This window comes from Miscanthus floridulus, chromosome 2 (assembly GCF_019320115.1).
Source record: "Miscanthus floridulus cultivar M001 chromosome 2, ASM1932011v1, whole genome shotgun sequence".
In the NCBI taxonomy this organism is placed as follows: Eukaryota; Viridiplantae; Streptophyta; class Magnoliopsida; order Poales; family Poaceae; genus Miscanthus; species Miscanthus floridulus.
Window position 1 is genome coordinate 128,388,208 of NC_089581.1, and position 27,889 is coordinate 128,416,096.

The following is a 27,889-nucleotide window of genomic DNA, read 5'->3' on the forward strand; positions in this document are numbered from 1 at the left end:
TCACATATATGTCCTATAGCATTTTCGCTTAATAAAAATTGGTTTTAAACACTAAGTGCTATTACGTGATAATGGAATGTAACTTTCGTTTCGCGCTTCTGTGGATCGTTTTGAGTTTTGGAAATTGACCTACCCTCTATATTATATGCATTAACACATAAATACGATACTCATGATATATTTTAGCAAATGATTTACAGTGTACAACCGGTTACGTAACTTCTCCTGTTTACGGATCCCATTTGGTCGATAAACGGGGCTGGCTGAAACGGTGAACAGAGTACTCTACTTCAGCATGCGATCCCCATCTGAAAGCCTGCGACGACTCCGCGCCGCCGGGGAATGCGAGGGTGAGACGCTGATTGACCATGATCCGCACCCCTCTTAGCAAAAACCTCTTACCAGGAACGAAGGAAGACTTCCGCCGATGAACTCTGACCCGCAACGCACCAAAACTTCTCCTACTTTGCAGCAGAAGGGAACCGTCAGGGAGAGCGCCACCGCTCGCCGGAGTCGAGGAGCCCTAGTCGCCTATTCTATCACCCTCCCGCCCGTCAGACACCGAGCTTAACTTTTACTTGTGAACCTTCAGGCAGATTTTCAAGCAAGTCTCTGTACAGACTAATGGTCAATCCTGGAGAAGTGGACGTGAGAATGAGAGACCTTTGAAAAATTAGGCTTCCTTTGAAGATAAAAGTTTTCCTCTAGACGTTATGGCATGATAGGGTGCAGATTGGGGAACAACTAAAGAGGAGAAACAAGCATTCTGAATTTTGCAAATACTGTGGGCGCCTGGAGACCAGAGATCACCTTTTCTTTAACTGTAGTATAACCCAGATTATCTGGGTTTGGGTGCGGGTTAGCCTTAAGGTGGAACAGGAGGCCTATCTCGATGACTAACTTCCAAGATATGCTTAACGCTGGAGAGGTTGAGAGTTCTAAAAGTGTTAACTTCTTTGTGATAACTAGTGTAGCGTGGGCTGTGTGGAAGTCCAGGAATGATTGGGTGTTTAACAACAAACTTATCAAATCTCCCAAAGCTCTCGCTTATAAAGTCTGGGCTCTGTTGAAACAGTGGAAGAAGATTCTCAAGACGAAGGACCAAGAGGTGATGGAGGACACTCTACTGAAGCTGCAGGAGGGACTGCGAGCGTGGTGATCAAAGGCTACTGAAGTGTATGGAGTACTTCTGATGGCGGGCGTGGCAGGCCCCTACCTTTCCTCTCTTCAGTTTAGCTCTTTTGTTGTATGCTGCGTGTAATCTGGACAGCCTTTATCTTCTTAGACTTTCGCAGTTATGTGCCGTTCTTGTAAGCTGGAATTCCCAGCAAAACCTTTGCTTTCAATATAAGCAGGACCAAAGTGCCTTTAGTCAAAAAAAAAAAAAAAAAAGAGGAGCAGGGACCGCGTCGAGTGCTCACTCATTCAAGCGTCACTGTGGACCGTGGAGCTAGCACCGAAACCGTGACATCGGGCAGATTCTTCCAATACAAGGGGCGGTCGCAATGATAGAAGCGAGGTTCGCGTTGTTATTAACAATAATAACAAGCAGGCTCATCTCATCCAAAGGAAAGTCCAAAGTAAAACTGCTGGTTGGCACCAAACCAGAGCCCTCGTATCGTCCGTCTACCATGCTACTAGTAGTTTTGCTACTCGCTAGCACACGGTGGACTGGCTTATATTAGCAGTACAAAAATTGAGCCCATTTGGAAAATCCGACAACAGCATCAATGGGCGCACGTGGGATGAGACGAGTGATCACTGGCCACACCCGGACCCAAAAATATCACGGGGCGAGCAGCTGCTGGATCAGGATAAACATCCACCTAAAGCCCCGAGCCGAGCCGAGCCCAACCGCGAAACAAAAGGAAGCACCGAGCACCATCAAAGTTAAAGCGACCAATCACCAAACCAAGCCGCCGGTCTCCGTCTCCATTCTCTCCAGCTCTAGCCTCCACCACCCACCACCCAGCAGGAGGAGGAAGAGATCGTTCAAGCAAGAGAGCAGCCATCATGAGCGTGGTGGTCCTGGACGGCTCGACGGTGCGCGGGTTCGTGGCGGACGAGCCCGCCTTCGCGCGCAGCGTGGACGCGCGCTTCGCGGCGCTGGACGCCAACGGCGACGGCGTGCTGTCCCGCGCCGAGCTCCGCCGCGCGCTCGAGTCGTTCCGCCTCCTCGACGGCGCCGGGTTCGGGTCCGCGGAGCCGGCGCCGCTCCCGGCCGACGTCGCCGCGCTCTACGACGCCGTCTTCGAGCAGTTCGACGCCGACGGCAGCGGCGCCGTCGACCGCGCCGAGTTCCGCGACGAGATGCGCCGCATCATGCTCGCCGTCGCCGACGGGCTCGGGTCCCAGCCCATCCAGGTCGCCGTGGACGACGAGGGCGGCAGCTTCCTGCTCGAGGCGGCGGAGCACGAGGCCGCCGAGATCGCCGCCAGGGTCGAAGCCGACCGCAGCAAGGCCGAGGCGGAGGCGGAGGCCGCTGCCGCTGTCGTCGCCGACGCCAAGTGACGACGCGGGGCGGTGGGGCCTTGTGTGCTCTGCGCTCGATATCACTGCATGGGAGTGTTCGCTACTACGTACGTGGCAGTCGGAGTGCCGCCGCACGTGTACGGTGTACGTAACCACAAGCAGCCAGCAGTCCGGTGGCGCTGGTGCCGAGAGAAATCACTGCTGATACTACTTGTGAACGGAATAAAATGTACTCCTACTATTTGTATCTGATCACTGATGAATAAATAGGCTGCGTGAAGCCAGGTACTACAAGCGTCACTGTGATGTGAAAAGAAGAAGAAGAAGCGCTCTCTCTGCTTGCTTCCCCGCTACCGTCTACTGCCGTGTTATTATTCCATTCCTATTTGCTCACAAGTGCTTTTGCATGGCTTGGCCGAATGACTGTTAATCAATCTTCTCCATGCTCAACAAGATCAGTGGGACGCCAATAGCTGGTGTTTGTTGAAATGCCAGTCATGTACTAGGAAATGAAAGTATGTGCAGTTTGGATTACCAAACAAATAAAGATAAGCTTAAATTTGATCGGAAATAATTGGCTGCTTACGATGGCCTCGAATGGAACAACATTCTCAATGCAAAGTTGACCATATCAAATTAGGGGCCGTATTGTCTGATATTTGGCTACAGCTTCAGTCACATTTTCTGGACGTCTTCTTCCTCCCTTCCACCCCACCTCTTCCTCCTCCCTCCTCCCCTCCCCTGCCGCGCCAAAAGCGGCCGGGCGCACAAGAGGCTTCCCTCCGCGCAGCCTCTTCGCCTTCCCGAGCCTCCTTCTGCGCCCGGGCACGGGCACGCGGCCTTGCGCGCCCGAGCGCGTGCAGGCGGCGCCGAACCCGCCTCCTGCTCCACCCCATCGGAGCTCGCCGGCCACGCGGAGGGATTCATTTCCTCGCAGTCTTCTTCCTCGTCGTCGGCGGCCTCGTCGTACTCCAGGGGTTGGATTGGCGTGGAGTGGAGACCAGTGCAGACCTGGGATTGAATTCTTCCGTAGGTAAGGAACCCTAACTTGCTTAGGTGGAATTAGCTGAGTTCTTCGATGGAAGGTGTCAGGAATCAAACCTGAATTTCTCTTCTTTGCTCCATATGGTACTAGCGGATTACTTTGCTACATGATGGAGTGCTAATCAACCCATCCATTGTATTTTTTTGAGGTTCAGCTGAAACCCCGTACCCAGCGCCCCACGCTAGGTACATCCCTAACCTTGCCATCAGTTCTTTCGCAGGCAGCTGCAACAACCTGTCGCTGCTCCTATGCTCCATTAGCTCAACTGACTGTTTAAACGTGTCATTTTCTTGTTATCAATCTTCTTATTAACATATCTTCTCACCCATGCATCTGATGTACAATGATGCAATCCATTTGAACTGTTGTATTACTTACAATCAGATCAATAAATGAAGATCTGCGCTGTCTCTGTTTTGATGCTAAAATAAGTTAGTGGCATGTGTCATACTCACAGTTTCGGCAAACTTTGGCATGGCTTCTGTCCAAGTACCATTTTTCCTTATTATTTTTGCATTGCTTGTGAATCATTACAGCCACAGCCCAACATCCTTTTCTCACCAGTGCTTCGGCATGATCAACATTTTTGTTTGGTTCACCAGACTCACAAACCGAAAACAAACAAATTTCAAGTAATAATGCTATAATAAAGAACTCAAAATTTCAGTTGTAATTTGGTCTGAAAAAATTGCAAGCTGACCATAAAAACTGAGTACCTGTGATTATATTACTTGAGTAATTCTGAAAGTTTGTTTGCTGGATTTTACATTTTACTTTGGTGTCCTTTTAAAGTCCCCATTTTTCTGTTGTAGGATCTGACGTTTTGCGTTTTCGTTATTATTACTTTATTTTTACAGATGGATTCCACAGCTCTTCAATATGAAAACCAAAAGTTGGTGCAACAACTGGAGGCACAGAAGTCTGAAATGCATGCATTGGAGCGCAAGTTCAAGGAGCTGAGAGATGAGCAATGTTCTTATGACAAGACTCTGATTTCTTTGAATAAACTGTGGAATCAGGTTCTTTCCTTTGTGTCTGATATGAAAATTTCTCTATGGACCTTTTCCACTCCAGCATGTTTCTCATTATGTTTATGTATATTATAGCTGATTGATGATTTGGTTCTGCTTGGAGTACGGGCTGGTGGGGATTTGGATAATTTGCAAGCACTTGACCATGAAGAGTTATCAGAAGGTTGCGGTAAATTTGATTAACATTGCCTTTTAAGGTCCAATTCATTTCAGCAGTGATGCTTTTTTAGCTGATTGTGTACTTATTGTTCCTCAGAATCTTTGGAGTCGTGTCCTTCTGAGGAGATATTTCTCTTAAGGCTCTTGAAGTCAAGGAACGTCAGAGATAATAATGACACTAGCTTGTTGGAATTTGTTGAAGAAGCTCTTGCTTTTCGGTGTTCAGCAACTGTTACTCTGATGAAGTCCTTGCAAGAGACTATTTCTTCAGAGCAAGCTAGAAGTGAATCTTTGTCTTTAGCTTTGAATGGACAGAAGTCAAATGAAGGTAGAAAGGGAATTTTTACACATTTTTCCTTCTTATTTACTCTGCACCTAAGTTCTCTACCCATTTTCCATTCGATTAACCTGTATCTTTTTTTAGATGTTATTGTTGCCCTTCGAAATCATAATGATTGCTTGAAAGAGGTGGCTAAGAATGCGAGTCAAGCTATCTCTATTATCAACGAGAAGCACAAAAGGTATCTTGATGAGATTGAAGCTTTTAAAAGCAACCATTCAAGTGAGCTACAGGAAATCAAGCGTATTTCAGGTATTAAAATCTTCATCTGGCTTCAGTTTGGGTAAAATTTTGCTGCATCCACATTTAAGACGATTCCTTCACAGCTCTTGACTTTTCTCCCCTCTTATGTAATGTACTACTACCCCTGAGTCACAAATAGGTGATGGTTTTGGACATTGGCACGACGTCTAAAAAACTTCAACTATAATTTTTTTGTTATAATAAATTTGTAATACAACAACAACAACAACAACAAAGCCTTTAAGTCCCAAACAAGTTGGGGTAGGCTAGAGTTGAAACCCAACAGAAGCAATCAAGGTTCAGGCACGTGAATAGCTGTCTTCCAAGCACTCCTATCTAAGGCTAAGTCTTTGGGTATATTCCATCCTTTCAAGTCTCCTTTTATTGCATCTACCCAAGTCAACTTCGGTCTTCCTCTGCCTCTCTTCACGTTACTATCCTGACTTAGGATTCCACTACGCACCGGTGCATCTGGAGGTCTCCGTTGCACATGTCCAAACCATTTCAACCGGTGTTGGACAAGCTTTTCTTCAATTGGCGCTACCCCTAATCTCTCACGTATATCATCGTTCCGAACTCGATCCCTTCTTGTATGACCGCAAATCCAACGCAACATACGCATTTCCGCGACACTTAGCTGTTGAATATGTCGTCTTTTCGTAGGCCAACATTCTGCACCATACAACATAGCATGTCTAATCGCCGTCCTATAAAACTTGCCTTTTAGCTTCTGTGGTACCCTTTTGTCACATAGGACACCAGACGCTTGCCGCCACTTCATCCACCCTGCTTTGATTCTATGGCTAACATCTTCATCAATATCCCCGTCCCTCTGTAGCATTGATCCTAAATATCGAAAGGTATTCTTCCTAGGCACTACTTGACCTTCCAAACTAACATCTTCCTCCTCCCGAGTAGTAGTGCCGAAGTCACATCTCATATACTCTGTTTTAGTTCTACTAAGTCTAAAACCTTTGGACTCCAAAGTCTCTCGCCATAACTCCAGTTTCTGATTCACTCCTGTCCGGCTTTCATCAACTAGCACTACATCGTCCGCGAAAAGCATACACCAAGGGATGTCCCCTTGTATGTCCCTTGTGACCTCATCCATCACTAAAGCAAACAAATAAGGGCTCAAAGCTGACCCTTGATGTAGTCCTATCATAATCGGGAAGTCATCCGTGTCTCCATCACTTGTTCGAACTCTAGTCACAACATTGCTGTACATGTCCTTAATGAGCCCAACGTACTTCGTTGGGACTTTATGTTTGTCCAAAGCCCACCACATAACATTCTTTGGTATTTTATCATAAGCCTTCTCTAAGTCAATAAAAACCATGTGTAGGTCCTTCTTCTTCTCCCTATACCGCTCCATAACTTGTCTTATTAAGAAAATGGCTTCCATGGTTGACCTTCCGGGCATAAAACCAAATTGGTTCATAGAGACCCGCGTTATTGCTCTCAAGCGATGCTCAATAACTCTCTCCCATAGCTTCATAGTATGGCTCATCAACTTAATTCCCCGGTAATTTGTACAACTTTGAATATCCCCTTTATTCTTGTAGATCGGTACCAATATACTTCTCCTCCACTCATCAGGCATCTTGTTCGATCGAAAAATATGGTTGAACAGCTTGGTTAACCATACTACAGCTATGTCCCCGAGGCATTTCCACACCTCGATTGGGATACCATCCGGTCCCATCGCCTTACCTCCTTTCATCCTTTTCAACGCCTCTCTGACCTCAGATTCTTGGATTCTCCGCACAAAGCGCCTATTGGTGTCATCAAAAGAGTCATCTAACTGAAAGGTTGTGTCCATATTCTCACCATTGAACAATTTGTCAAAATACTCTTGCCATCGATGTCGGATCTCATCCTCCTTTACCAAGAGATGCTCCCTTTCATCCTTAATGCACTTAATTTGGTTGAAGTCCCGTGTCTTTCTCTCATGAACCCTAGCCATCCTATAAATGTCCTCTCCTTCCTTCGTACTCAAATGTTGGTAAAGATCCTCGTACGCTCTACCCTTTGCCACACTTACAGCTCGCTTTGCAGTCTTCTTTGCCACCTTATACTTCTCTATGTTGTCCACACTCCTATCATGGTACAAGCGTCTATAGCATTCTTTCTTCTCCTTAATAGCCCTTTGGACTTCCTCGTTCCACCACCAAGTATCTTTAGCCTCGCGTCCCCTTCCTTTGGTTACTCCACACACCTCTGAGGCTACCTTCCGAATGTTGGTTGCCATCTTGTCCCACATATTGTTTATGTCGTCTTCTTCCTTTCAAGAGCCCTCTTTGATAACCCTTTCCCTAAATACCTCTGACGTCTCCCCTTTCAGTTTTCACCATTTTGTTCTTTCAATCTTAGCTTGTTTATCTCTACGGGCACGCACCTGAAAACGAAAATCTGCCACCAAAAGCTTATGTTGAGAAACAACACACTCCCCTGGTATCACCTTGCAATCCAAGCATGCTCGTTTGTCCTTTCTTCTTGCGAGGACAAAGTCAATCTGGCTACAGTGTTGTCCGCTACTGAAGGTCACTAGATGAGATTCTCTCTTTCTAAAGAAAGTGTTGGCTATCATCAGGTCAAAAGCTACCGCGAAGTCCAGAACTTCCTCCCCCTCCTGATTCCTACTACCATACCCAAAACCTCCATGAACTGCCTCGAAACCTGCGCTTGTAGTACCTACATGCCCATTAAGATCTCCTCCTATAAAAAGCTTCTCACTACTAGGTATAGCTCTAACCAGGCCATCTAAGTCTTCCCAGAACTGTCTCTTAGCACTCTCGTCGAGGCCTACTTGGGGGGCATACGCACTAATTACGTTCAAGACCATATCACCAACGACAAGCTTGACTAAGATAATCCTATCTCCTTGCCTTCTCACTCTCACCACACCATTCTTGAGGCTCTTATCAATCAAAACTTCTACTCCATTTCTATTCGCGACTGTCCCTGTGTACCAAAGCTTGAAACCTGTATTGTCCACCTCCTTCGCCTTCTGACCCTTCCATTTAGTCTCTTGAACGCATAATATATTTACACGCCTCCTAGTCGCGGTATCAACTAATTCTCTTAACTTACCTGTAAGTGACCCTACATTCCAACTACCTAAATGGATCCTAGTTGGTTCGACTAGCTTCCTTACCCTTCGCACCCGTCGACTCTGATGCGAAGACCCTTGCTCATTTTTCACTACACCCGGGCGCCGATGTAGCGCGCCACTAAGGAAGCGACGACCCGATCCTTGGTTACTTGACACTATGCCCAGATCACGACACGGCGCGTCACGGGGGTGACGACCCGGCCCTTGCCCATTTAACACCATACCCGGGTTCCGATATGGCGCGTCGCTAAGAGGGTTACGCCCCAACGATTTTCTTTCGGGTTTCATCTCATAAAAACAAAAGTATATTATTATTATTATGACACTATTGTCAATTCAAAACTACTCGTATGATCATCAAATATCAAAGCTCAACACATAAAAAGTAATTTGTGACCGGAGTCTTGAATGGTTGACTTAAGAATATTTTGACTGGACACTAGAAGGAGTATATGTGAATGCGGGTGCTAAATTCGAACACACCATGCCATTTTTTTGCTGTATAATTAAAAAATTGCCATATTATATGAAATAAATTCTGGTTTTGCAATGGGCCTTTATGCGATGCTGTGCATATTTATTTAGCAGGGTGTCCAGATTGTACTGATACTAGGTGAATTCCCTGTGCGTTGCTAAAGGATGGTTTAAGACAAATTCAACATATGGATTTTCATAGACATTTTAGAGCTAATGATTTCAGAAAAAAACAATTGAGAGCAATGATGTGCTTTTCGGAGTCTTATGCGAACACGCTTGAGTAGCAAAGATGGGAGAATACTATAGGACAGATGAGCTCCACGTTCTCCAAACGCGAAAGCAGCAGCAGGTAGCAAAGGGTCTTCATGCATGATCTGAAATGTTAACTAACAATATAGTGATGTTTGATCAAATGATCAGTGAGGATCAATTATCCTGCTCTATCAGCCTAGAAGTTGGAACAATAAATGGGTTCTAGAAAGGCAGATTAAGTTACGTAATACAGTAATCCTATGATCCTGTAAAATCAATTGCTCGTGTCAATTGCTCGTGCATATATCCTGTCACTGTCACATGAAATTATCATCCTGCAACTGTAGCTGATCAGTACAGCTACGAAGCCATCTGTACACCATTTATTTGCTCCAAAGATGTGCTGAGCAGCAGCTTACTCTGTTAATGAAGGGATGGTGCTGCTCATGCTGGTATTCCGCTGTGGAGCCTGAATTGTGTAAACCAATTGGTTGGAGGTGGTCAGAGATTGGAGCAACCTGCTGGTGCTGTGCATGGCTGGAAGGCAAAGCTCCAGGGAATGAAGCTCTGACAGATGCGTGTGTTAGTCGCTGAATTCTTACTCTTGGTAGTAGCAGAATTCTTACTCTCATCGAGAGAGGATGACTGTTATGGCAAGTAGAGCCGGTCCAGGGGCCCACGCGGTACTGCAGCGACGCGGTACTGTAGCGCGTGAACAGATTAGATTAGATTGTTTGGTTTGTTAGAAAAGAGATATGTGGTTTGGTTTGTTAGGAAAGATATATGTTAGATTGATTCGGTTAGGATATTTTCTTAGGGGTCAAGTCAGTCATCTCTATAAAAAAAAGAGAACCTTATATCAATTATAGAAGAAAGGAAGAAGCAACAATTAAGTTGCTGGCTTCCCCAGGCGGAGACGGAGCTACAGTACCCGCGGGTACTGTTCACGCGAGGGAGAGAGGGCAGGAACGGCTGGCTCCCAGGGGAAGGGGAAGCCAGCAACTTAATTGTTGCTTCTTCCTTTCTTCTATAATTGATATAAGGTTCTCTTTTTTTTATAGAGATGACTGACTTGACCTCTAAGAAAATATCATAACCGAATCAATCTAACATATATCTTTCCTAACAAACCAAACCACATATCTCTTTCCTAACAAACCTCACGCGCTACAGTACCGCGCCGCTACAGTACCACGTGGGTCCCTGGGCCGGCTCTACTTGCCATAACAATAACACTAGGAGTTGGGGCAATTTTGCCAACCTGAGGGGTTGGGGGTACATATTTATAGGCTGCTAGCCAGCCAAGCATATGCCAAGATGCTGTCCTAGATGCTAAGATGCTGTCCTCTAAGATGCTGTCATCTAGTCTAAGATGCTGTCCTCTAGTTTAAGATGCTGTCCTCTAAACAGACCATGCAGCCATAAGGACCATGTGACCAGCACAGCTCCACAAAGACCAGCCCACACATGAGACTTATCCCATCAGCGTGCGTGGCTGGGAGGCAAAGCTCCTGGGAATGAAGCGCTGACAGATGCGTGCATGCCGTGTGACTGCTAAACTGAGGGGAAACATGGTGATGATCAAAGCCGGCAATTGCAAATGCGCAACATACTTGGAGGCTGCCAACTGGGATAAGGTGGTGGTCGCAGACCAGAGGAGCCGAGGAGGAGATGAAATAGTTGAATTGGAAGAAGAGGATAACAAATCTGCATCTGGTGGCTTCTGCTTGATGGGTTGCTGTGTTCAAGAAGTACGGAGATCAGTGACTATGGCTTATTATTTTTGTTCATGATTATGCTGTTCCTGTGAAGACTAGTGGGAAAGTTCACCTTCGTTGTGATGAGTTGGGGCCATCCATTTGTTACACGGGAGGATGATGTTTTCGTTTGTCTTGAGTGAGTTAATACGATGCAGGCCATAGACCTTTTGGTTTCTTTCTGGTGCCCTGTGGTTCTAGATTGGAGATGATGCATAATTAAGGGCAGCATGCATTAACTATTGCAAGATGAAACGGGATGCACAGAGAGAGTGAAGAAAGCTTGTACATAATGGAGGTGTGAGAGTGTGATGTTGTATGGGGGTTCTTTTCCCCTTTTTTATTCTTCTTAATTCTTAATGTAATGATACACAGCTTTCGTGTGTGTTTTAGAAAAAAAGGAGAGAAGAGAGACCAAGAGTCACGAGAGGGGTGGCAACAGGCACGAGTGTAAACCGTGAAGTGCTGAGGGGGAGGGATCAACCCCTTAATGGGCCTGCTGTGGTGCTGTGGTTAGTTTACCTGGATAGCAGGTGGGCCTTTTGGATTTTTCGGGCTGAGAATGCATGACATAGAACAAAGAACGTGACCCAGCTAAAATACACGCATGTATAATTGTATATACATATTTTTTAGCACGACAGTAATGTATTCCCAGGAATACCCGAACATCCATATAGGATCCACCCATGAGTCTGACCATTGTAGTTTGGCTAACACGGTCTATAAACTAAACAAACTCATAATGCAAATGCTTTCATTGGATTGCAGGTGAGCTAGAGGAAAGCACTGCAGAACTTGAGGAAAGTCGAAGGAAGTTGGTTGTGCTCCAGTTGCAGAGGCATGGTTCTGTAATGGATGCATCCGGGGCAAATGCTGTGAATGGTGGTATTTCTACTCATAAATCTTCAGATAAAAGTATGAGCTGGCAAGACCTCAAAGATGCTGTTGATGCAGCTAAGGTAATTGTGAACTGTAATCATGTTAATCTTCAAATTTCTTTGGATCCTCTTTGGAAGTCCTATCTTCTCAGTTTTCATCTTTAGTGGTATGTTTGATCTTTCACTGCTAATTTGTGGAATTTTCCCAACTGAGTGCAGACCCTCGCAGGAAACCGTCTATTAGAACTCCATCAGACTCAAGAGGATAATCTGATACTATCCAAGGAGCTGGGAGATCTTGAGGTTGTTACCTTGATTTGTAGTGCAGGGTTGGCATTTTTGTATTTTAAGTTCTACCCTACCGCTTGACTCTACCGCTTGCACCAGGCCTGTCCTTCAATTTTTGTATTTTAAGTTGGATCCTGTTTTTTCTTATTTCACTGTGCTATGCATGCAGGGGCAATTGAAAGATGAGAAGTATGTCTTGGTATCCAAACCGTACATGATTCTTAATGATAAACTACAGCATCTGAATGCTGAGATAGAGCGTTATAGAGGGTTGGTTGAAGTTTTACAGGTTTGGTGTCTGTCCTCTGTTATACTGCTTTGTGTTGCATTTGTTTTGTTTTTTCCCAGCTTTTCTTCATTGTGTGAATTTAGAATGACAAGGACCAGCTCATGCAAAGGGAGAAAGAAATCTGTGCAAAATCAGAATCAGTCGACAGTATTAAACAAACCATTACCACATATGAGACCAAAATTGAAGAACTGGAAACTCAAATTCAGATACTCTTTTCTGAAAAGAATGATCTTGAAACCAAGGTTGAGGAGATTTTGCAAGATTCAGGTAGAGGGGACCTGTCACATATGCACCTTATTTGAGGAGGAGGGTGTGTGTGTGTGTGTGTGGGGGGGGGGGGGGGGGGGGGGGGGGGGGGGCGGAGTCAGTTGCTCATCTCTTCTTGATTGTTTCCATTTATCCTCTTAGGTAAGAAAGACTTCAAGGATGAGATCCATGTTATGGCCGCAGCACTCTCCAATGAGCTGGGTATGATGGAGAATCAGTTGAGTCGAGCAAAGGATGCAGCTTCTGAAGCACTTGCATTGCGTGAGCAAGCAGAATCATTAAGATCATTGGTAGCTAAAAAGGTTTGTCTTTGATCTGGTTAACCATTCCTTGCATACCATTTCCTTTATTTTGCCTATGTCGAGTTGTTTTGTAATATTCTTATTCATGTAACCTAACGTTGTTTTAAAGCTTAGCCTGTCGGAAGTTAGCTTCCCATGCACTCATGAAAAACATTCATGCATATATTTCTTCCACTCAGTTCTTTTTCTCCCCTAATATCAAAGTGATGGTTGGTTCCCCACCCTGCCAGTCTTGGGACCGAACCTGGGTGGTGGTGCCAGTTCATGCCCATAACGACTGAAAGTACATGCTTGTGGAGTTGTGGTTCCATGCTATTCTTCATCCAGCCCTTCAGTTCATAAGTTTAGATTTTCCCTGGTTTCTCTTGATGTACTCCTCATTTTCCATTCATCTGTCTGACATATATAGTATACCCATGGAGCATTACCTTATTTTGTTTATTATCACTGTGGATTCTCCACATAACTCACTAATTTCAGAATATAATCATTTGAAGTCCAATGCATTGTTTTCGGAGTAGGACTGGCATCAGTATATGCTTAGGTTATGATGACTATGGTTAAGTTGAATGAAGTTAATACTTAATACTTTAGGGATTGGATATCTGTGAGCATAAAGCAATGCACAGTATAATGGGTCTGGAATTTTAGATTTTTGGATTTAGTTGAGTTCATTTGGTTAATTGGCTCACTGCATTCTGACTATCATACTGCTCATGTCAAAGTAGGACTAGCGTGGGACCACTGTGGGATAGAGTGGAGTCAATAGACATGCATACTTTGATGCCATCTTGCATAATTGTATGATGGTGTTATGTTGACTTTCTAAAAAATGTTTCAGTAGAGTTAGACATTGTAAAGAGCTAGTAAAATGACTAGTACATGTGACGAAAATATGTTGAATTTTCAGATTGAGGAACACAAGAAGATATCCGATAAATACAACTCACAAGTAATTGAGATCAAGTCCCTCAAGGCATTGGTATGTTATCCTAAAAACTTCTCTGTTTCCTTAAAGGTGGTGCTAAGAGCATGAGAAATTGATACATCTATTCACCCCCCTGGGAAAGTTAGTGTATTTCCTTGGTCTTTCTTCGAGTTGTGGAACTCAAAGACACCAGTAGCAGCTATATCAAGTTTTTGTCTTTGTGCTAGCAAGGACATTTGACTTTATAATGGTGAAGAGCTTGATTGGTTAGTACAGCATTTTAATAATAGACTTGATTCCTAGCTTCTGTAAATACACTAGTATATTGTCGACTAACATAGCATTTGGTCTTTCAATTTCATGTATCAATATGTAATCAGCTTTGCAGTTAGCTTGTAAAAAATGTTCCTCAATGGCCTGCATGCCCATATTCAAGTCTTTGATTTGTATCAAAAGTAAAATCACGCATGAGCTGTGTATGTTGTAACGAAATAAGGTTTGGACCATCTATTTACTGTCGGGTAGCTTGATCATGAATTATATTCCTTTTCTCTTCTTGAAACTAAATCTTAATTAGCATTCACGGATGCAAATTCCGAGCACAAGTTGCAGTTAAATGATACTACCTCCTGTCCTGAAATATAGTGCATTATGACTTCTAAAATTTGTACTGAAATATAAGGCATTCTATATGGTGCCCATGCTCAGACTTGACAAAATTTGTTAAAAAGGAAACCATAATTTGGGAAGAAACTCCTTAATTGGGTTTAATCCATGGGTGCATGCATCATTGGAGCATTCCTTTAAGTTGTCTTAAAATTTTTGGAATGCATTGTATCACAGGAGGGAGGGAGTAGGTTGCAGGGTTTTCATTCATATTTTGTCAATGAAATTTCATTCAGGTTGAGGAGCTGGAGCAGGAAAAGCAGGAGCTGGAGTTTATTGCAGATATGTACGCGAAAGAAAGTCCTGAGTCAAGGTAAAACTTGGCCATTATTTTTTACATCAATTTTTAATGCTTAAAAGGTATGCCACTTTTAAAATGGTTTGTAATTGTACTGTTGAACTGTCCTCATTGTTATATTCTTTTTTTTTTCCTGGTTATTTGATGGCATTTCTGTTCTCTCAGGAGTCAGGATGATTATCTGCTTTAAAATTAGATGTACAATACCTCAGGATTGTTAGATAGTTTGTAAATTGCTCTTTGATTCTTAGAGCTTCTCCAAAGCAATATTTTCGAAATAAATAGATTTATTGCTATATTTGCTGATAGTATGTAAATTGCTCTATGATTCTTAGAGCTTCTTCAAAGCAATGGTTTCTATATAAATAGATTTATTGCTATAGTTGCTCATGTTCTTAAAGTTAATTTATTCTCAAGCAAGTTGGGGGTAGGTTGGAGATGAAACTTAAACATTAGAAAAAGGGCTAAACGATTAAAAAGGGGTATTAGTAACAGTAATAATAGCAGTGGTAAATGGTAAAGGGGACTGAGCCTATATCATGGTCTATGCACTTTGTTAATTTTTTTAATTTATTGCGGTGCATGCGGGTTTCATGTATGTATCTGCCAATGTTAGCTATCTAAGTGTGCTATCTTTGAATAATCATGACCGGTCTAACATCTATCAAGCTCTTAGGAAACGTGATAACTGTTAACTTTACCTGGAAGTTGCAATTAGGTGGACTATTTGATATAGGACTCGAAATGTTGTTGGTATCAAGAGACAAATAGTTCAGAGAATTTAAAATTTAAACAATTTAAAAAAACAAGAAGGCTAGCCATGGTACTGCAACTATTCTTTTAGGGTGAATAGTGGATGATTGAGGAAATGTATGTATAATGCAAGAATCACATTTACATACATGTATATTTCATTTTCTTGAACAACATATATATTACATTTGTTTCATTATATCACAATCATTTTCTCTACATTGTGCATTTAGGAGAATTGCTGATATTGAAGAATCAGAAACCCGAGCTCGCAATCAAGCTGAATATTTGAGGAGCAATCTAGAGGAGCATAGTCTTGAGCTTCGGGTTAAAGCAGCAAATGAAGCTGAAGCTGCATGCCAGCAAAGGCTTTCCTTTGCTGAAGTGGAACTAGAAGAGTTAAGGACCAAAGTAGATGCATCTGAAAGGTTGGCTTTCTGCTCCTGGGGACAATGATATATGGGAAAATTGGTTTCATAGCATCGAAAGATCATGACATTTGGAAAATACCACCGAAAGATGTCCGTCACGGAAAATACCATTGAAAGAATGGTCTGTTACCGTCAAATAGCATTCTGTCACACTGGCTGCTGTCGCCGTGAATCCCTCCGTCCAGGCACCTTTCTTTCCCAATCCAGTGGCTCTCCATCTAGCATGCAGCTCCATCGCTCGGGACCAGCTGTGGTAGCTGCGCCTGCGCTGCCGAGAACTTAATCGGACACCGCGCTGCCAGGATGGAGGCCGAGTCCCTCCTGGCCCAACGCTGCTGTGGCCGGGGACAAGGTCACCTCCCTGCACGCGCGCCACACCGAGTCGAGGCCGAGGCCAACGCCGCCACGCTGCGCGCTGGCGCGGGCAGCCTCATGCGCGAGGCCGCCGACGGGGCAAGCCATCAACATCACCAAGATTCTGGCCCGGCTTCCTGAAGGTGCGCCTTCAGCACGAGCCCAGCGTCGCAATTGCCATTGACAGCTTTGGGCGTCAAGGTCCAGCAGCCGTTCCTGCTCCATGCTTTGGAGAATGGTAGCGCCACGCCAAGGTGATGCCGAGCTCACCGAGTGTGTGAAGTCCAGTCCGACTTCACTGAGCCTGTGTCGCCCAGGATGGGGGTGTTTTTCTTGTGTTCTTGCTTTTTTTCCTCTCCTTGTTACTTTGTTAGTGACATTGCACATTGCATCAACCTGGGCAGGCCGCCTGCAGTGGTAGAGCAAGGACGCGAGTGACGGCGGAGGTGGTCTTCGGCACTCGCGGTGCTTGGCACTGCGACGACTTGTGCTCGTGGGCTGCAGGCATGGCCTGCTTGCAGGTAGCAGCGGCGCTGCTCGCCAATTGCCGTGCGCACGGGATGGGAGAGGGTGCCAGTGCCCAGATGGCTTCTCCTGTTCACGGTCTTTCGGCCCCTTCCCAAGCGGCGAGCGGACGGAGAGCGAGCGAGCGAGCGAGCGAGAGAGCAGAGCAGAGCAGAGGCGGCGCTAAGCTCTGGCCTCCGGCGCGGCATCGGCTTCGACGCGTGCGGGTGCTCCGTGCTGACCGCACTCTGGCTCCGGTGTGGGGTGCTCCGGGCAGGCCCTGGTGCCTGTGGCTGCGACCTCCGGCGTCTGGCTGCTGCAGGCAGAGTCGCGGGCTGGTGCGGTGCACCTCCGACGGCGGCGGCTTCGGCGAGCCAGGGTGAGCGCGGTTCCGGCAACGTAGGGCGTTGGCGCTGGAGTGCTCGGCGGCAGTGTTCGAGGCAAGGACATGCGCCGGGCTTGAGCTCCGACGTCCGTGGGACGAGGCTCACCACTGCAGGCGGCCTGCTCAGGTTGACGCGACGTACACGTCGTTTTTTAGTGAAGCGGAGTCCACGGACGGATGCCAACAAACGACATTAACAGCGAAAGTAATGGAGTGCTAGATTGCAGAACGGATATTCACTTTCAATGGTATTTTACGGTATGATGAACTTTCGATGGTATTTTCTGAATCTCGCGTTCTTTTAGTGCTATGAAACCAATTCTCCCATGATATATTTACAGGCTAGAACAATTGATAGCTGTTGGTCCTTATAATTCAACTAGGTTCTTGCTCGTGCGTTGCAATGGGAACCACATAAATTTTTTACGAAATGTTTGGTTTTTATGCTCATTCTCTAGCTAGTGTCTACTGTTCGGAGAGTGTCATGGTCTGGAGCAGCAGTTTCTGTTGGACGTGCACTGGAAGGATGGCAAGGCTCAACTCAGCGGCGATCACGGTGTCCACCAGCACAAGGAGCACGCAGGGGAAGGAAGGCCACGCGCCGAACCGGATGAGGAAGGGCGCGGATCCTGCTTGCCTACCTCAAGGCTAGACTCGCAGCCGGGTGGGAGGCCGGAGCTGGCGCAGCGGGGGAGGACGGAGGAGGCCAAGCCGAGTGCTAGAGTTGTGATTTCATCATCAGGCTAACCCTAGAAGGGTAGCAATGTATATTGGTCATACATGGGCCTCATGGGCCTAATACACATACTCTCATACTCCAACACCCCCCCGCAGTCTGAACTACCGGCGCAGCGGAGTTACAGACTGGACATGAAAAGAAGCACACACGATCACACGATTCCCCCCCACAGACGCAACTAGCCACCAATGATGTTGAGGCTGGAGCGAAACTCGGTGAAGGTCGATGACGGGAGGCCCTTGGTGAAGATGTCGGCAAACTGGGAGGTGGTCGGGACATGGAGGACCCGAACATCGCCGATGGCAACCCGATCACGGACAAAGTGTAGGTCGATCTCCACATGCTTGGTCCGTTGGTGCTGCACAGGGTTGGTGGAGAGGTACACCGCACTGACGTTGTCGCAGTAGACCAGCGTGCTCCGGGAGAGAGGGCTGTGGAGCTCGGCAAGGAGCTGTCGGAGCCAGGAGGCCTCAGCCACGCCGTTAGCGACAGCTCGGTACTCCGCCTCGGCACTGGATCGGGAGACCACCGGCTGGCGCTTGGACGACCAGGACACCAGGTTGCCGCCCAGAAAGACAGCGTAGCCGGAGGTAGAGCGCCGAGTGTCCGGACACCCGGCCCAGTCGGCGTCAGTGTAGACGACGAGCTCGGTGGAGGAAGACCGCTGAAGGAGTAAGCCGTGGTCGACAGTGCCGCGGAGGTAGCGGAGGAGGCGCTTGAGCGCAGTGAGGTGAGGCTCTCGGGGATCATGCATGTGAAGGCATATCTGCTGTACTGCATAGGTGATGTCTGGCCTGGTGAAGGTGAGGTACTGAAGGGCACCTGCAAGACTCCGGTAAGCAGTGGGGTCTGCCACGGCGGTTCCCACGGCCTCTGACAGCTTGCCCTGTGTGTCAACTGGAGTAGAGCAGGGCTTGCAGTTAGTCATCCCAGCACGCTCCAGGATATCAAGGGTGTACTGCCGCTGGTGAAGGAGAAGGCCGGTGGGGCGAGGCTCAACAGTGACCCCGAGGAAGTGGTGGAGCACACCAAGATCCTTCATAGCAAACTCCTGCTGAAGAGAGGCGATGACACGGCTGAGTAAGGACGGACTGGAGGCTGTGAGGACAATATCATCAACGTAGAGCAGCAGATAGGCAGTCTCAGCTCCATGGTGATAGATAAACAGGGACGTATCTGACTTGGCCTCCACAAACCCCAGTGTCAGCAGGAAAGCAGCAAACCGAGAATACCACGCCCGGGGGGCCTGCTTGAGCCCGTAGAGAGACTTGTTGAGCCGGCAGACCATGTCCGGACGAGAAGAGTCAACAAACCCCGCTGGCTGGCTGCAGTAGACCGTCTCGGTGAGAGTCCCGTGGAGAAAGGCATTTTTGACGTCCAGCTGATGCACGGGCCAAGAGCGACTGAGAGCCAGGGAGAGCACTGTGCGTACGGTGGCCGGCTTCACCACGGGGCTGAAATTCTCATCATAATCGACTCCAGGGCGCTGAGTGAAACCCCGGAGAACCCAGCGAGCCTTGTACCTCTCAAGGGAACCATCAGCCCGCCGCTTGTGTGTCCAGATCCACTTCCCGGTGACGACGTTGGATCCGGGTGGACGGGGCACCAGATCCCATGTCTGGTTGGCGAGGAGAGCCGCGTACTCCTCTTCCATCGCGCGGCGCCAATGAGGGTCCGACAAGGCGTCGCGAACGGAAGAGGGTACAGGAGAGATCTGCGGGTCGTCGGGCATCGTCGCGAGAGCCCGGGGCCGCAGGGTTCCAGCCGCGTGTCGCGTCACCATAGGGTGAACATGCCGCGGGTGTCGGTGAAGGAGTTGCGGGTGGTACACCGGCGACACGACACGGGCAGCCTGAGGCGGCGGCGGCGGTGTAGGGGTCGCCGGCGGAGAAGGGGCCACCGGTGGTGTAGGCGTCACCAGTGGAGAAGGGGACCCCGGTGATGCCGGAGGCAGCGGTGCCGCCGGCACACGGCGCCGGTAGACGTGCACCGGCTGGGCGAAACGCGCAGGAGGTGCGACAGGCGGCGTCCCCGTACCCGCTGCGGACGTAGGGGCAGGAGCAGCTCCGGAGGGCGACGCCTCCGGACCCGGGCAGGGCGCAGGGCCAGGGGCGTCACTGGTGGGTGGCGAGCGGGGGCACGGGCCCGGCGAGGGGCACGGGGAAGCAGTACCTGCAGGAGACAGCGGTAAAGGTGGCTGGACCACCGTGTCAGTGGGAAACAAAGAGAAGGGGTCGGATCGGGGGTGGGAGATGGGGTGGTGGTGGTGGAGAAGGGGAAGACAGACTCATCAAACACCACATGGCGAGAGATGATGACCCGACGGGAGGTGAGGTCAAAGCACCGGTACCCCTTGTGATCTGGGGAGTACCCAAGGAAGACACACAGAGCGGAACGGGGAGCCAGCTTGTGGGGAGCGGTGGCAGTGGTGTTAGGGTAACACGCACACCCGAAGACACGAAGGTGGTCATACCGAGGAGGGGTACCGAAGAGAGCGTGGTGTGGTGTGGGAGCCGGGCAGGCAGCGGAAGGAAGGCGGTTAAGGAGATAGGTGGAGGTGTGCAGACTCTCTGCCCAGAAGCGAGCAGGTAGCGACGCCTGGAGCAGAAGGGTGCGCATGGTGTCGTTCGTGGTGCGAATCATGCGCTCGGCCTTGCCGTTCTGGGAGGAGGTATACGGGCAAGACATGCGCAGCTGGACACCGTGAGAGAGGAAGAAGGCACGGGAGGTGCCGTTATCGAACTCACGGCCATTGTCACACTGGACGGCCTTGATGGTGAGGCCGAACTGAGTAGACACCCAGGCGAAAAAGTGGAGAAGAGTGGTGAAAGTATCCGACTTCGCACGCAAAGGGAAAGTCCACGAATAATGCGAGAAATCGTCAACCACCACAAGATAGTATTTATACCCAGAAATGCTGATGACAGGAGATGTCCATAGGTCGCAGTGTACAAGATCAAACACATGCGTAGCATGTGAAGAAGAAGAACAAAAAGGGAGACGAACATGACGGCCCAGCTGGCACGCATGACACAAGTGCTCATCGTGAGCCCGAGTACAACCAATGTCGGAACTGCGACTAAGCTGCGTCAGAGCATCACGTCCAGGATGGCCAAGGCGACGGTGCCAAGTGGTGGAAGAAGGAGTGGCGGCGAAGGCAGCTGACAAAGTAGACGGCGACGAAGAGGAAGCAGACGCCGGAAACCGAAGGGTGTAAAGGGGTCCCGTGCTGTCACATCGGAGAAGAGGACGCCGGGAAGCCAAATCCTTCACAGTAAGACCAGAAGAGTCAAATTCAACAGAACAAGAATTGTCATCTGTAAAACGACGAATAGAAAGAAGGTTGTGAACCATAGAGGGTGCAACAAGAATGTCAGGAAGACGAAAGGAACCATGAGTGCCGGCGGCACCCACGGACGTAACTGGAATACACGAACCATTCGCGACCATGATGGACGAAGGATGAGAGGAAGAAGGAGGGTGAATAGAAGAGAGTATACCAGGGTCTGGAGTAGTGTGGTAAGTGGCACCCGAATCGGCAATCCAGTCGGTACCAGCAGGCGGTGTCAGGGCCATGGTGCTGAAGGATCTGGCCAAGGCCGCCGGGTTCCAACCGACAGGCCCGGGCAAGATGTCGGGAGGTGGCACCCACGAAGATGGGCAGTGAAACCCTGGAGGAGCTCCAGTGAGCAAGGCTGCTGGTGGGCGAGGCTCTCCGCCTGGAGCCGGGAAGGGCCACATGTAGATGCGCCCCGACCACGGGTTGTGGAAGGAGGGCGAGGGTGCACCCCGTGGAGTCGCGGGCGTAGGGGCTCCGGAGGGCGACTGCACCGGTGTGTGGTGGCTTCCGCGGCCCCCACGTCCCCCTCCGCGGCGACGGCGGCCGCCACGGCCCCCCCCCCACCCCCGCCCGGCCCGGGGGGAGGAGAACCAAGAAGCGACGACGGCGGTGGAGCGAGGGAACGCGCCGGAGGAGTAGCGGCCAGGGCAGTCGAGGACCCTGGCGTGGAGGTGGACCCTGGCTGGACGCCCTGAGTGAGCTCCTCCATGACAAGGTCGTCACGGACCTGCAGGAAGGAGGGAAAGGGCCTCTGCCGGGTGATCCACGTCCGGAGGTGGGCGTAGCGGTCACTGAGCCCGCGGAGGACATTGAGGACCAGGATGCGGTCCTCCACGGGCCAGCCAAGGTCGCCGAGGGAGTCCGCCATGCTCTTCATGCGCCGGCAGAAGTCGCCAACGGAGAGGTCACCCTGGACGAAGGTGCGGAAGCTCGCATCGAGACGCAGGGCCCGGGCTTCGGCATTGCCCAGAAACTGGCCCTCGAGCGCAAGCCAGGCCCGGCGAGCGTCAGCAGAGTTGCGGACGAGGTCGTGGAGGTCCAGGGAGATCGTCCCGATGATCCAGGAGAGGACGACGCTGTCCAGGCGCAGCCACGATGAGGTCTGGACTGCGACCGAGGCGTCGACTAGGACGTGGTCGTCGAGGGCGTAGCGGCGGAGGGTGAGGAGAACCAGGTCCCTCCAGCGGGCGTAAGAGGGCGACTCAGGTTCGAGGACGACCGGGACGAGGAGTCGGATGTTCTGGACACCCCCGGCCTGGTAGTGGAGCTGAGCGACGTGCGGGTCGGCCGGGTCGTGCCAGATGACCGTGGTGTGAGACGCGCGGTGACCCGTCGAGCCTGAGGAGGTGGCCGCGGTGTCGTAGGATGTAGGGAGGACGAGGAGCTGCTCCGCCTCAGCGATCTGGCGGCCAGGGCATCAGCCGCGTCGCGCTCGCGCTCCAAAGCGAGGGCGGCCGCCCGCACCCGGGCCTGGCTGTCAGCAGCAGCAGCCCGTGCAGCCACGAGAGCAGCGGCGAGAGCGGAGCTGGCCCCTGCCGTCTGGAGAGGGCAGGGGGCGGCAGAGGAGGAGGAGCGGGGAAGAAGAAAGGCTCCAGGTTCTCCCCCGCGCCCCCAGCGGCAGCGGCGTGGCTGTCTGCGCCCGCGCCCGCCCCTGCCGCAGCAGCGGCGGCGGCAGCGGCCAGGCTGCCCAAGCCCGCGCCCGCGGCGGCAGGGCCAGCGGCCAGGCTGCCCAAGCCCGCGCCCGCGGAGGCAGGGCCGCTGCGCCAGAGCCCCGCAGCGACGGGGCCGCCTGCGCCCGCGCCCGCAGCGGCGGGGCCGCCTGCGCCCGCGCCCGCAGCGGCGGGGCCGCCTGCGCCCGCACCCAGCAGCAGCGGGCCCGCGCCCGCAGCGGCGGCTGGGGCCACCCACGCCCGCGCCCGCGCCCGCGCCCGCAGCGACAGCGGCAGCGGCCGGGCCATCCGCGTCCGCGGCAAGGAGGCCGGCGCCCGCGCGCTGGGCCCAGGACGGGTAGGGAAGGGAGGGGAAAGCCTGGAAGTAGGTTGGGGAGGGAGGGGGAGGGCGGCCAGCCATGGCGGCGGCAAGAAATCGGCCGGCGGCGCCTGGCGGCTGGGTGGGGAAGGGGAGGGAGGAAAGCCTAGCTCTATACCATGCTAGAGTTGTGATTTCATCATCAGGCTAACCCTAGAAGGGTAGCAATGTATATTGGTCATACATGGGCCTCATGGGCCTAATACACATACTCTCATACTCCAACACCGAGCCATGCCTGGGGTTGTCGGAGTAGGCCACCGCCTCTCCCCTTGATCACCAGTTGGAGCAGGGCGAGGTGGGCGCGGCCGGAGCCGTGGGCAAGGGCGGGGCAGAGCCGGCGCGGAGGGGGCGGGCGGAGGCGGCTGGGCCGGGCAGTGGGCGTGGGTGGGCGAGGCGGATTAGTGTGGACATGCGGTTGGTTTTCTCCATCTCTGTTTTTTCACACACGAAAGTAGAAGATCACATACAAGGTGAGATCGGTTCAACCGCCTTGATTCAGTATCTTGAACTTTGGGATATCCTGAATGGCGTGGAGGTAAATGAGGAAATTCCTGATAAGCACATCTGGAGGCTATCTACTTCAGGAAAATATATAGCAAAGAGCGCCTATGATGAGGAAATTCCTGATAAGCACATCTGGAGGCTATCTACTTCAGGAAAATATATAGCAAAGAGCGCCTATGATACGCTTTTTCAGGGTGCAATCTTCTTTGAACCTTATGAGAGAATCTGGAAATCCTGGGTCCCCCCCCCACCCACCCCCCAAATGCAAATTTTTCATGTGGCTTGTCGCTCATAATAGATGTTGGACAGCGGACAGATTGGCAAAGAGGGGGCTCCCTCATCCAGATCAGTGCCTTCTATGTGATCAAGAGGAGGAGGGCATTCAACATCTTCTTGTGGGCTGTGTATTCTCAAGAGACTTTTGGTTCTCCCTCCTGTCGCGCTTTGGTTTTGCAGCACTTGCTCCTCAACCTTCTAACCAATCCTTTGATAATTGGTGCAGAAAAGTTGATAGAGCTGCTAGTGGAGATTATAGGTTGGGTCTGAATTCCCTAGTCATTTTGGGAGCCTGGAGCATCTGGCGACATAGAAATGATTGTGTTTTTAATGGGTTAACCCCAAATGTTAACTTGGCTCTGGCTCTGGCTAGGGAAGAGGCTCATTGGTGGAGCCTAGCAGGAGCCAAGGGAATTTCCCTGCTCTCTGCTGGAGGATCAGTCTAATGGACTGTTGTAGGGTCGTCTTTTTGTCTTTCTTAACCGGTGATCCAGTGTCTATGTAGTGGTGGGTGGGTGTGTGGGGTTCGGGTCTATGTATGACTCTCTGTTTCTTCTATTAATACAATGATACGCAGCTCTCCTGCGTGTTCGAGAAAAATATGTTATATATGTGAATCCAGTAAACATTTAGATTTGTTTTGTTAAGATTTGATTTTCTATGTCTAAGCCATACTCTGTCACCTCTGTGATCTGTTTTATCAGAGATGTTGTGGAACTTAAGGAGGCGATAAGAATAAAAAAGGCTGAAGGAGATGCCTATATTTCCGATATTGAGGTTAGTTTTTTTTTGTTTATCAGTACTGTTTTGGGGTATGAGTAAAATGTATAATATTTGCATACAGACAATTGGTCAAGCATATGAAGACATGCAAACGCAAAATCAGCATCTTCTTCAACAGCTTACTGATAGAGATGACTTTAACATAAAGGTATTTATTAGTTCTCTCCTTTTTCACTTTGACGTCAAAGCTGCAAAGTCATAACATACGGATTGGAGATACATGCCCGGAGTTTTTTATGCCAATCTTGACATGACACTACCTACTTTATAAAGTCATGAAAAGCTGTAAAATTTCAGACAATCTTATTGATTCTGCCTTGTTAGCGAACATAATAGGTATGTAAGTGATCAACCATATTTTGATGTGCAATGAAGTGTGAACTTCTGGCAAACAAGGAAAAAGGATCTAACAAGAAACATAATATACCAGTATTTTGGGTTTTATGGCATATTTTTGCAGATATTGTAGTGGCTAAGACATAGAGCTTCACTTACGTCTGATTGGCCACCTCATGATGTCTATTAGCTAGTTATTGCTGGAAATTATGCACATTAATCAAGTTTACAAATCTCTTTCTGCAGTTTTGCATTGGCAAAAGCAATATAAGCTTTGATTTTCTTATTGGTTGCTATCAGTAACTTAAATCTCATCTAACAGCTAGTATCAGATAGTGTGAGGATGAAACAAGCTTGTAGTTCCCTTCTCTCTGACAAGCTTATGCTAGAGAAGCAACTCCAGCAAGTTAACACTTCACTGGAGTCATCTAAACTGAAAATTGCCCGTGGTGAAGAGCAGGTATTGTCTTACTTCTGTTGTAATACTTCCTTTATATAGTATCATTTTTTGGCAAGTTGCAGTCACTGAATTTATTTGTGTGCCAACAGAGTCAAATAGCAGACATCAACTTTCAAAAAGTATATTTGTTTTAGTGCTTACACTCGGAAGTGAGCAAACTTTAATAGTGGTTTCCTTTGATGATTCTTACAGATGAACACTTGTGTAGCGCAAGCTATAAAAACTTCAGCTGAAAACACGCATCTTACTATTAGCCTGGAAAGGATTACGCTGGAGGTATCCAACACAGATAAGTTACTCAAGTGGCTTCGGTCCTCTGTTGGATCCTCTGAGAAAGAATATGAGCAAACTCAGCAAAAGATATCTGAGCTGAGAGCGTTGCTGGAGCATGAGAGGTTAGGCTTCTGTTGCAAGTTGATCATGCAATGCCGCTGGCTTTCTTGTCATTTGCTCGTTACCTTTACTTTTTCCAGGAATGAGAGGCGGCGGCTTGAAGAACAATACGAAGAGGTGAAAAATGAAGTTATGGAGCTGACCTCTGAGACTGAAGAGACTACTATCCAGAAACTTCAGGATGAAATAAAGGAATGCAAGGCTATTCTGAAGTGTGGTGTCTGCTTTGACCGGCCTAAAGAGGTACATATAATGTATTGTACAGCTTTATCTTTTTGAATGACCTGAACCTGTTTCTGAATCATGATTTCAGAGGTTTACGCCATTCTTACCTCTTTGTATCTCTGGCTGTTGGATGATCAGTTTTGCTGCCTAAACTGACGAGGGTTGTATTTCTCTGCATATTTGTTAACAGGTTGTGATCACCAAATGTTTCCACCTATTCTGCTCACCATGCATCCAGAGGAACCTTGAGATTCGCCACCGGAAATGTCCTGGCTGTGGAACCCCATTCGGACAAAATGACGTTAGGGAGGTGAAGATATGAAACCTCACCAAAGTGACAGTGACGAACTGACTTGTGTGAACAGCGCGACAAACTCCCCTGTGAATATCGTCTGTTATCTTGGCAAACATCTAGATCTAACTTGCTTTATTACTGAAGTTCCTAACTTATTTGCAGTCGTGTATCCTATGCATGTATGATTACCCTTCGGGTAGAGTTGTAGTTCCACGCATAGGGCTGCTTGGTTCTTGTCCTCACCTCAGCCAATGAGAGGTTGTCTGCGTTAGATAGGTTTGTCTGGGCCTCTAGGGGGACAAACCAACTAGGTCCATGATTGTTTATTTTCTTTTTATATCTTCCATATGTTTGGTAAGCTACGATTGTGTTTGGATTATATCAAGACAGAATACATGAAGCCAAAATTCTGTCAATCCCAAAACTGATGTGCTTTAGGACTCCATGTCATGTTTGGGTCTCCTAAGAATTGTGAGAATGAGATCCAAATAGATATAATCTAATGGGAGATTCTTATAATCTAACATTCAGTTTTTGAGAATTCAACTGTACACCTCCATCCTACTATTTTGTTACATGTACGCACACACATGTGAACGTGTGCACACACACCCTATTCTTATGACAATTTTGAAAGACTGATTCAGCATATCTTGAGGCTGACAAAGTCATCAGACACCCCGCAATTGATGGACATGTCGTCTGCTACTGGAAAAAAACATCATCTTAAAATCCTAAAATAAATCTAAAAAGATACGAGCAGTTTACTTAAAGATAATAAATGTGAAACACCTTCAACTATCTATAACCTGTGTCTATACGGATCTAAATAGACCTCTTTTTTTAATCCAGAATTCAAAATTTTGAGTCACCATCTAGATTCTCATAACCTTTCGGATATTCAAACAAACCCTTAAACTGGTTGGTAATGTTTTGGCCAACTTAGGATTCACATTATGAGTTAAAAAAAAGGCTTCAAAACTGTAGCTGAAATTAATCAAAATTTTAAGTTTTTGCCATGCCGAACTTTTGGTATTTGTCGGCATGAAACCAGATAAGCGCAGCCTCATGCCCTAATAAAAAGGTGATATTTGAAGCGCAGCACTAGCAATGGATTCTTCCAAACCATGATTACATTACTTGGTACAAGAAACATGAGATTATTTCTGTATCCACAACATAATATCAATCAACAAGTAGCCCTTCCTTGAGTTCAGTCGCAATAAATAAATATCACCAAGTCTATCCTACACTCCTAATCCCCCTC

General features: G+C 48.5%; 2 protein-coding genes across 5 annotated transcripts; both read left to right on the forward strand.

The window, feature by feature from the left end:
* Nucleotides 1-1,771: 1,771 nt before the first annotated feature.
* LOC136529539 (probable calcium-binding protein CML20) lies at nucleotides 1,772-2,760 on the forward strand. Its single transcript, XM_066522619.1, has one exon. It carries the CDS (start codon nucleotides 2,014-2,016, stop codon nucleotides 2,509-2,511), a length of 498 nt encoding a protein of 165 aa, XP_066378716.1. The 5' UTR covers nucleotides 1,772-2,013; the 3' UTR covers nucleotides 2,512-2,760.
* A 192-nt stretch (nucleotides 2,761-2,952) lies between these two features.
* LOC136529517 (E3 ubiquitin-protein ligase BRE1-like 2) lies at nucleotides 2,953-27,038 on the forward strand. Of its 4 annotated transcripts, XM_066522595.1 has the most exons (20): nucleotides 2,953-3,505; nucleotides 3,608-3,702; nucleotides 4,375-4,536; nucleotides 4,624-4,717; nucleotides 4,805-5,035; nucleotides 5,132-5,299; nucleotides 11,663-11,853; nucleotides 11,992-12,075; nucleotides 12,230-12,349; nucleotides 12,433-12,619; nucleotides 12,761-12,921; nucleotides 13,832-13,903; nucleotides 14,752-14,828; nucleotides 15,800-15,994; nucleotides 24,835-24,907; nucleotides 24,975-25,061; nucleotides 25,572-25,709; nucleotides 25,902-26,104; nucleotides 26,183-26,345; nucleotides 26,518-27,038. In XM_066522595.1, exons 3-20 carry the CDS (start codon nucleotides 4,375-4,377, stop codon nucleotides 26,647-26,649), a joined length of 2,538 nt encoding a protein of 845 aa, XP_066378692.1. In that variant the 5' UTR covers nucleotides 2,953-3,505; nucleotides 3,608-3,702; the 3' UTR covers nucleotides 26,650-27,038. The 4 variants fall into 4 exon arrangements, with proteins under 4 accessions (XP_066378692.1, XP_066378687.1, XP_066378699.1 ...); XM_066522590.1 differs by lacking the exon at nucleotides 3,608-3,702; XM_066522602.1 differs by lacking the exon at nucleotides 3,608-3,702 and having other exon boundaries at nucleotides 4,624-4,711.
* The last annotated feature ends 851 nt before the right edge of the window (nucleotides 27,039-27,889 follow it).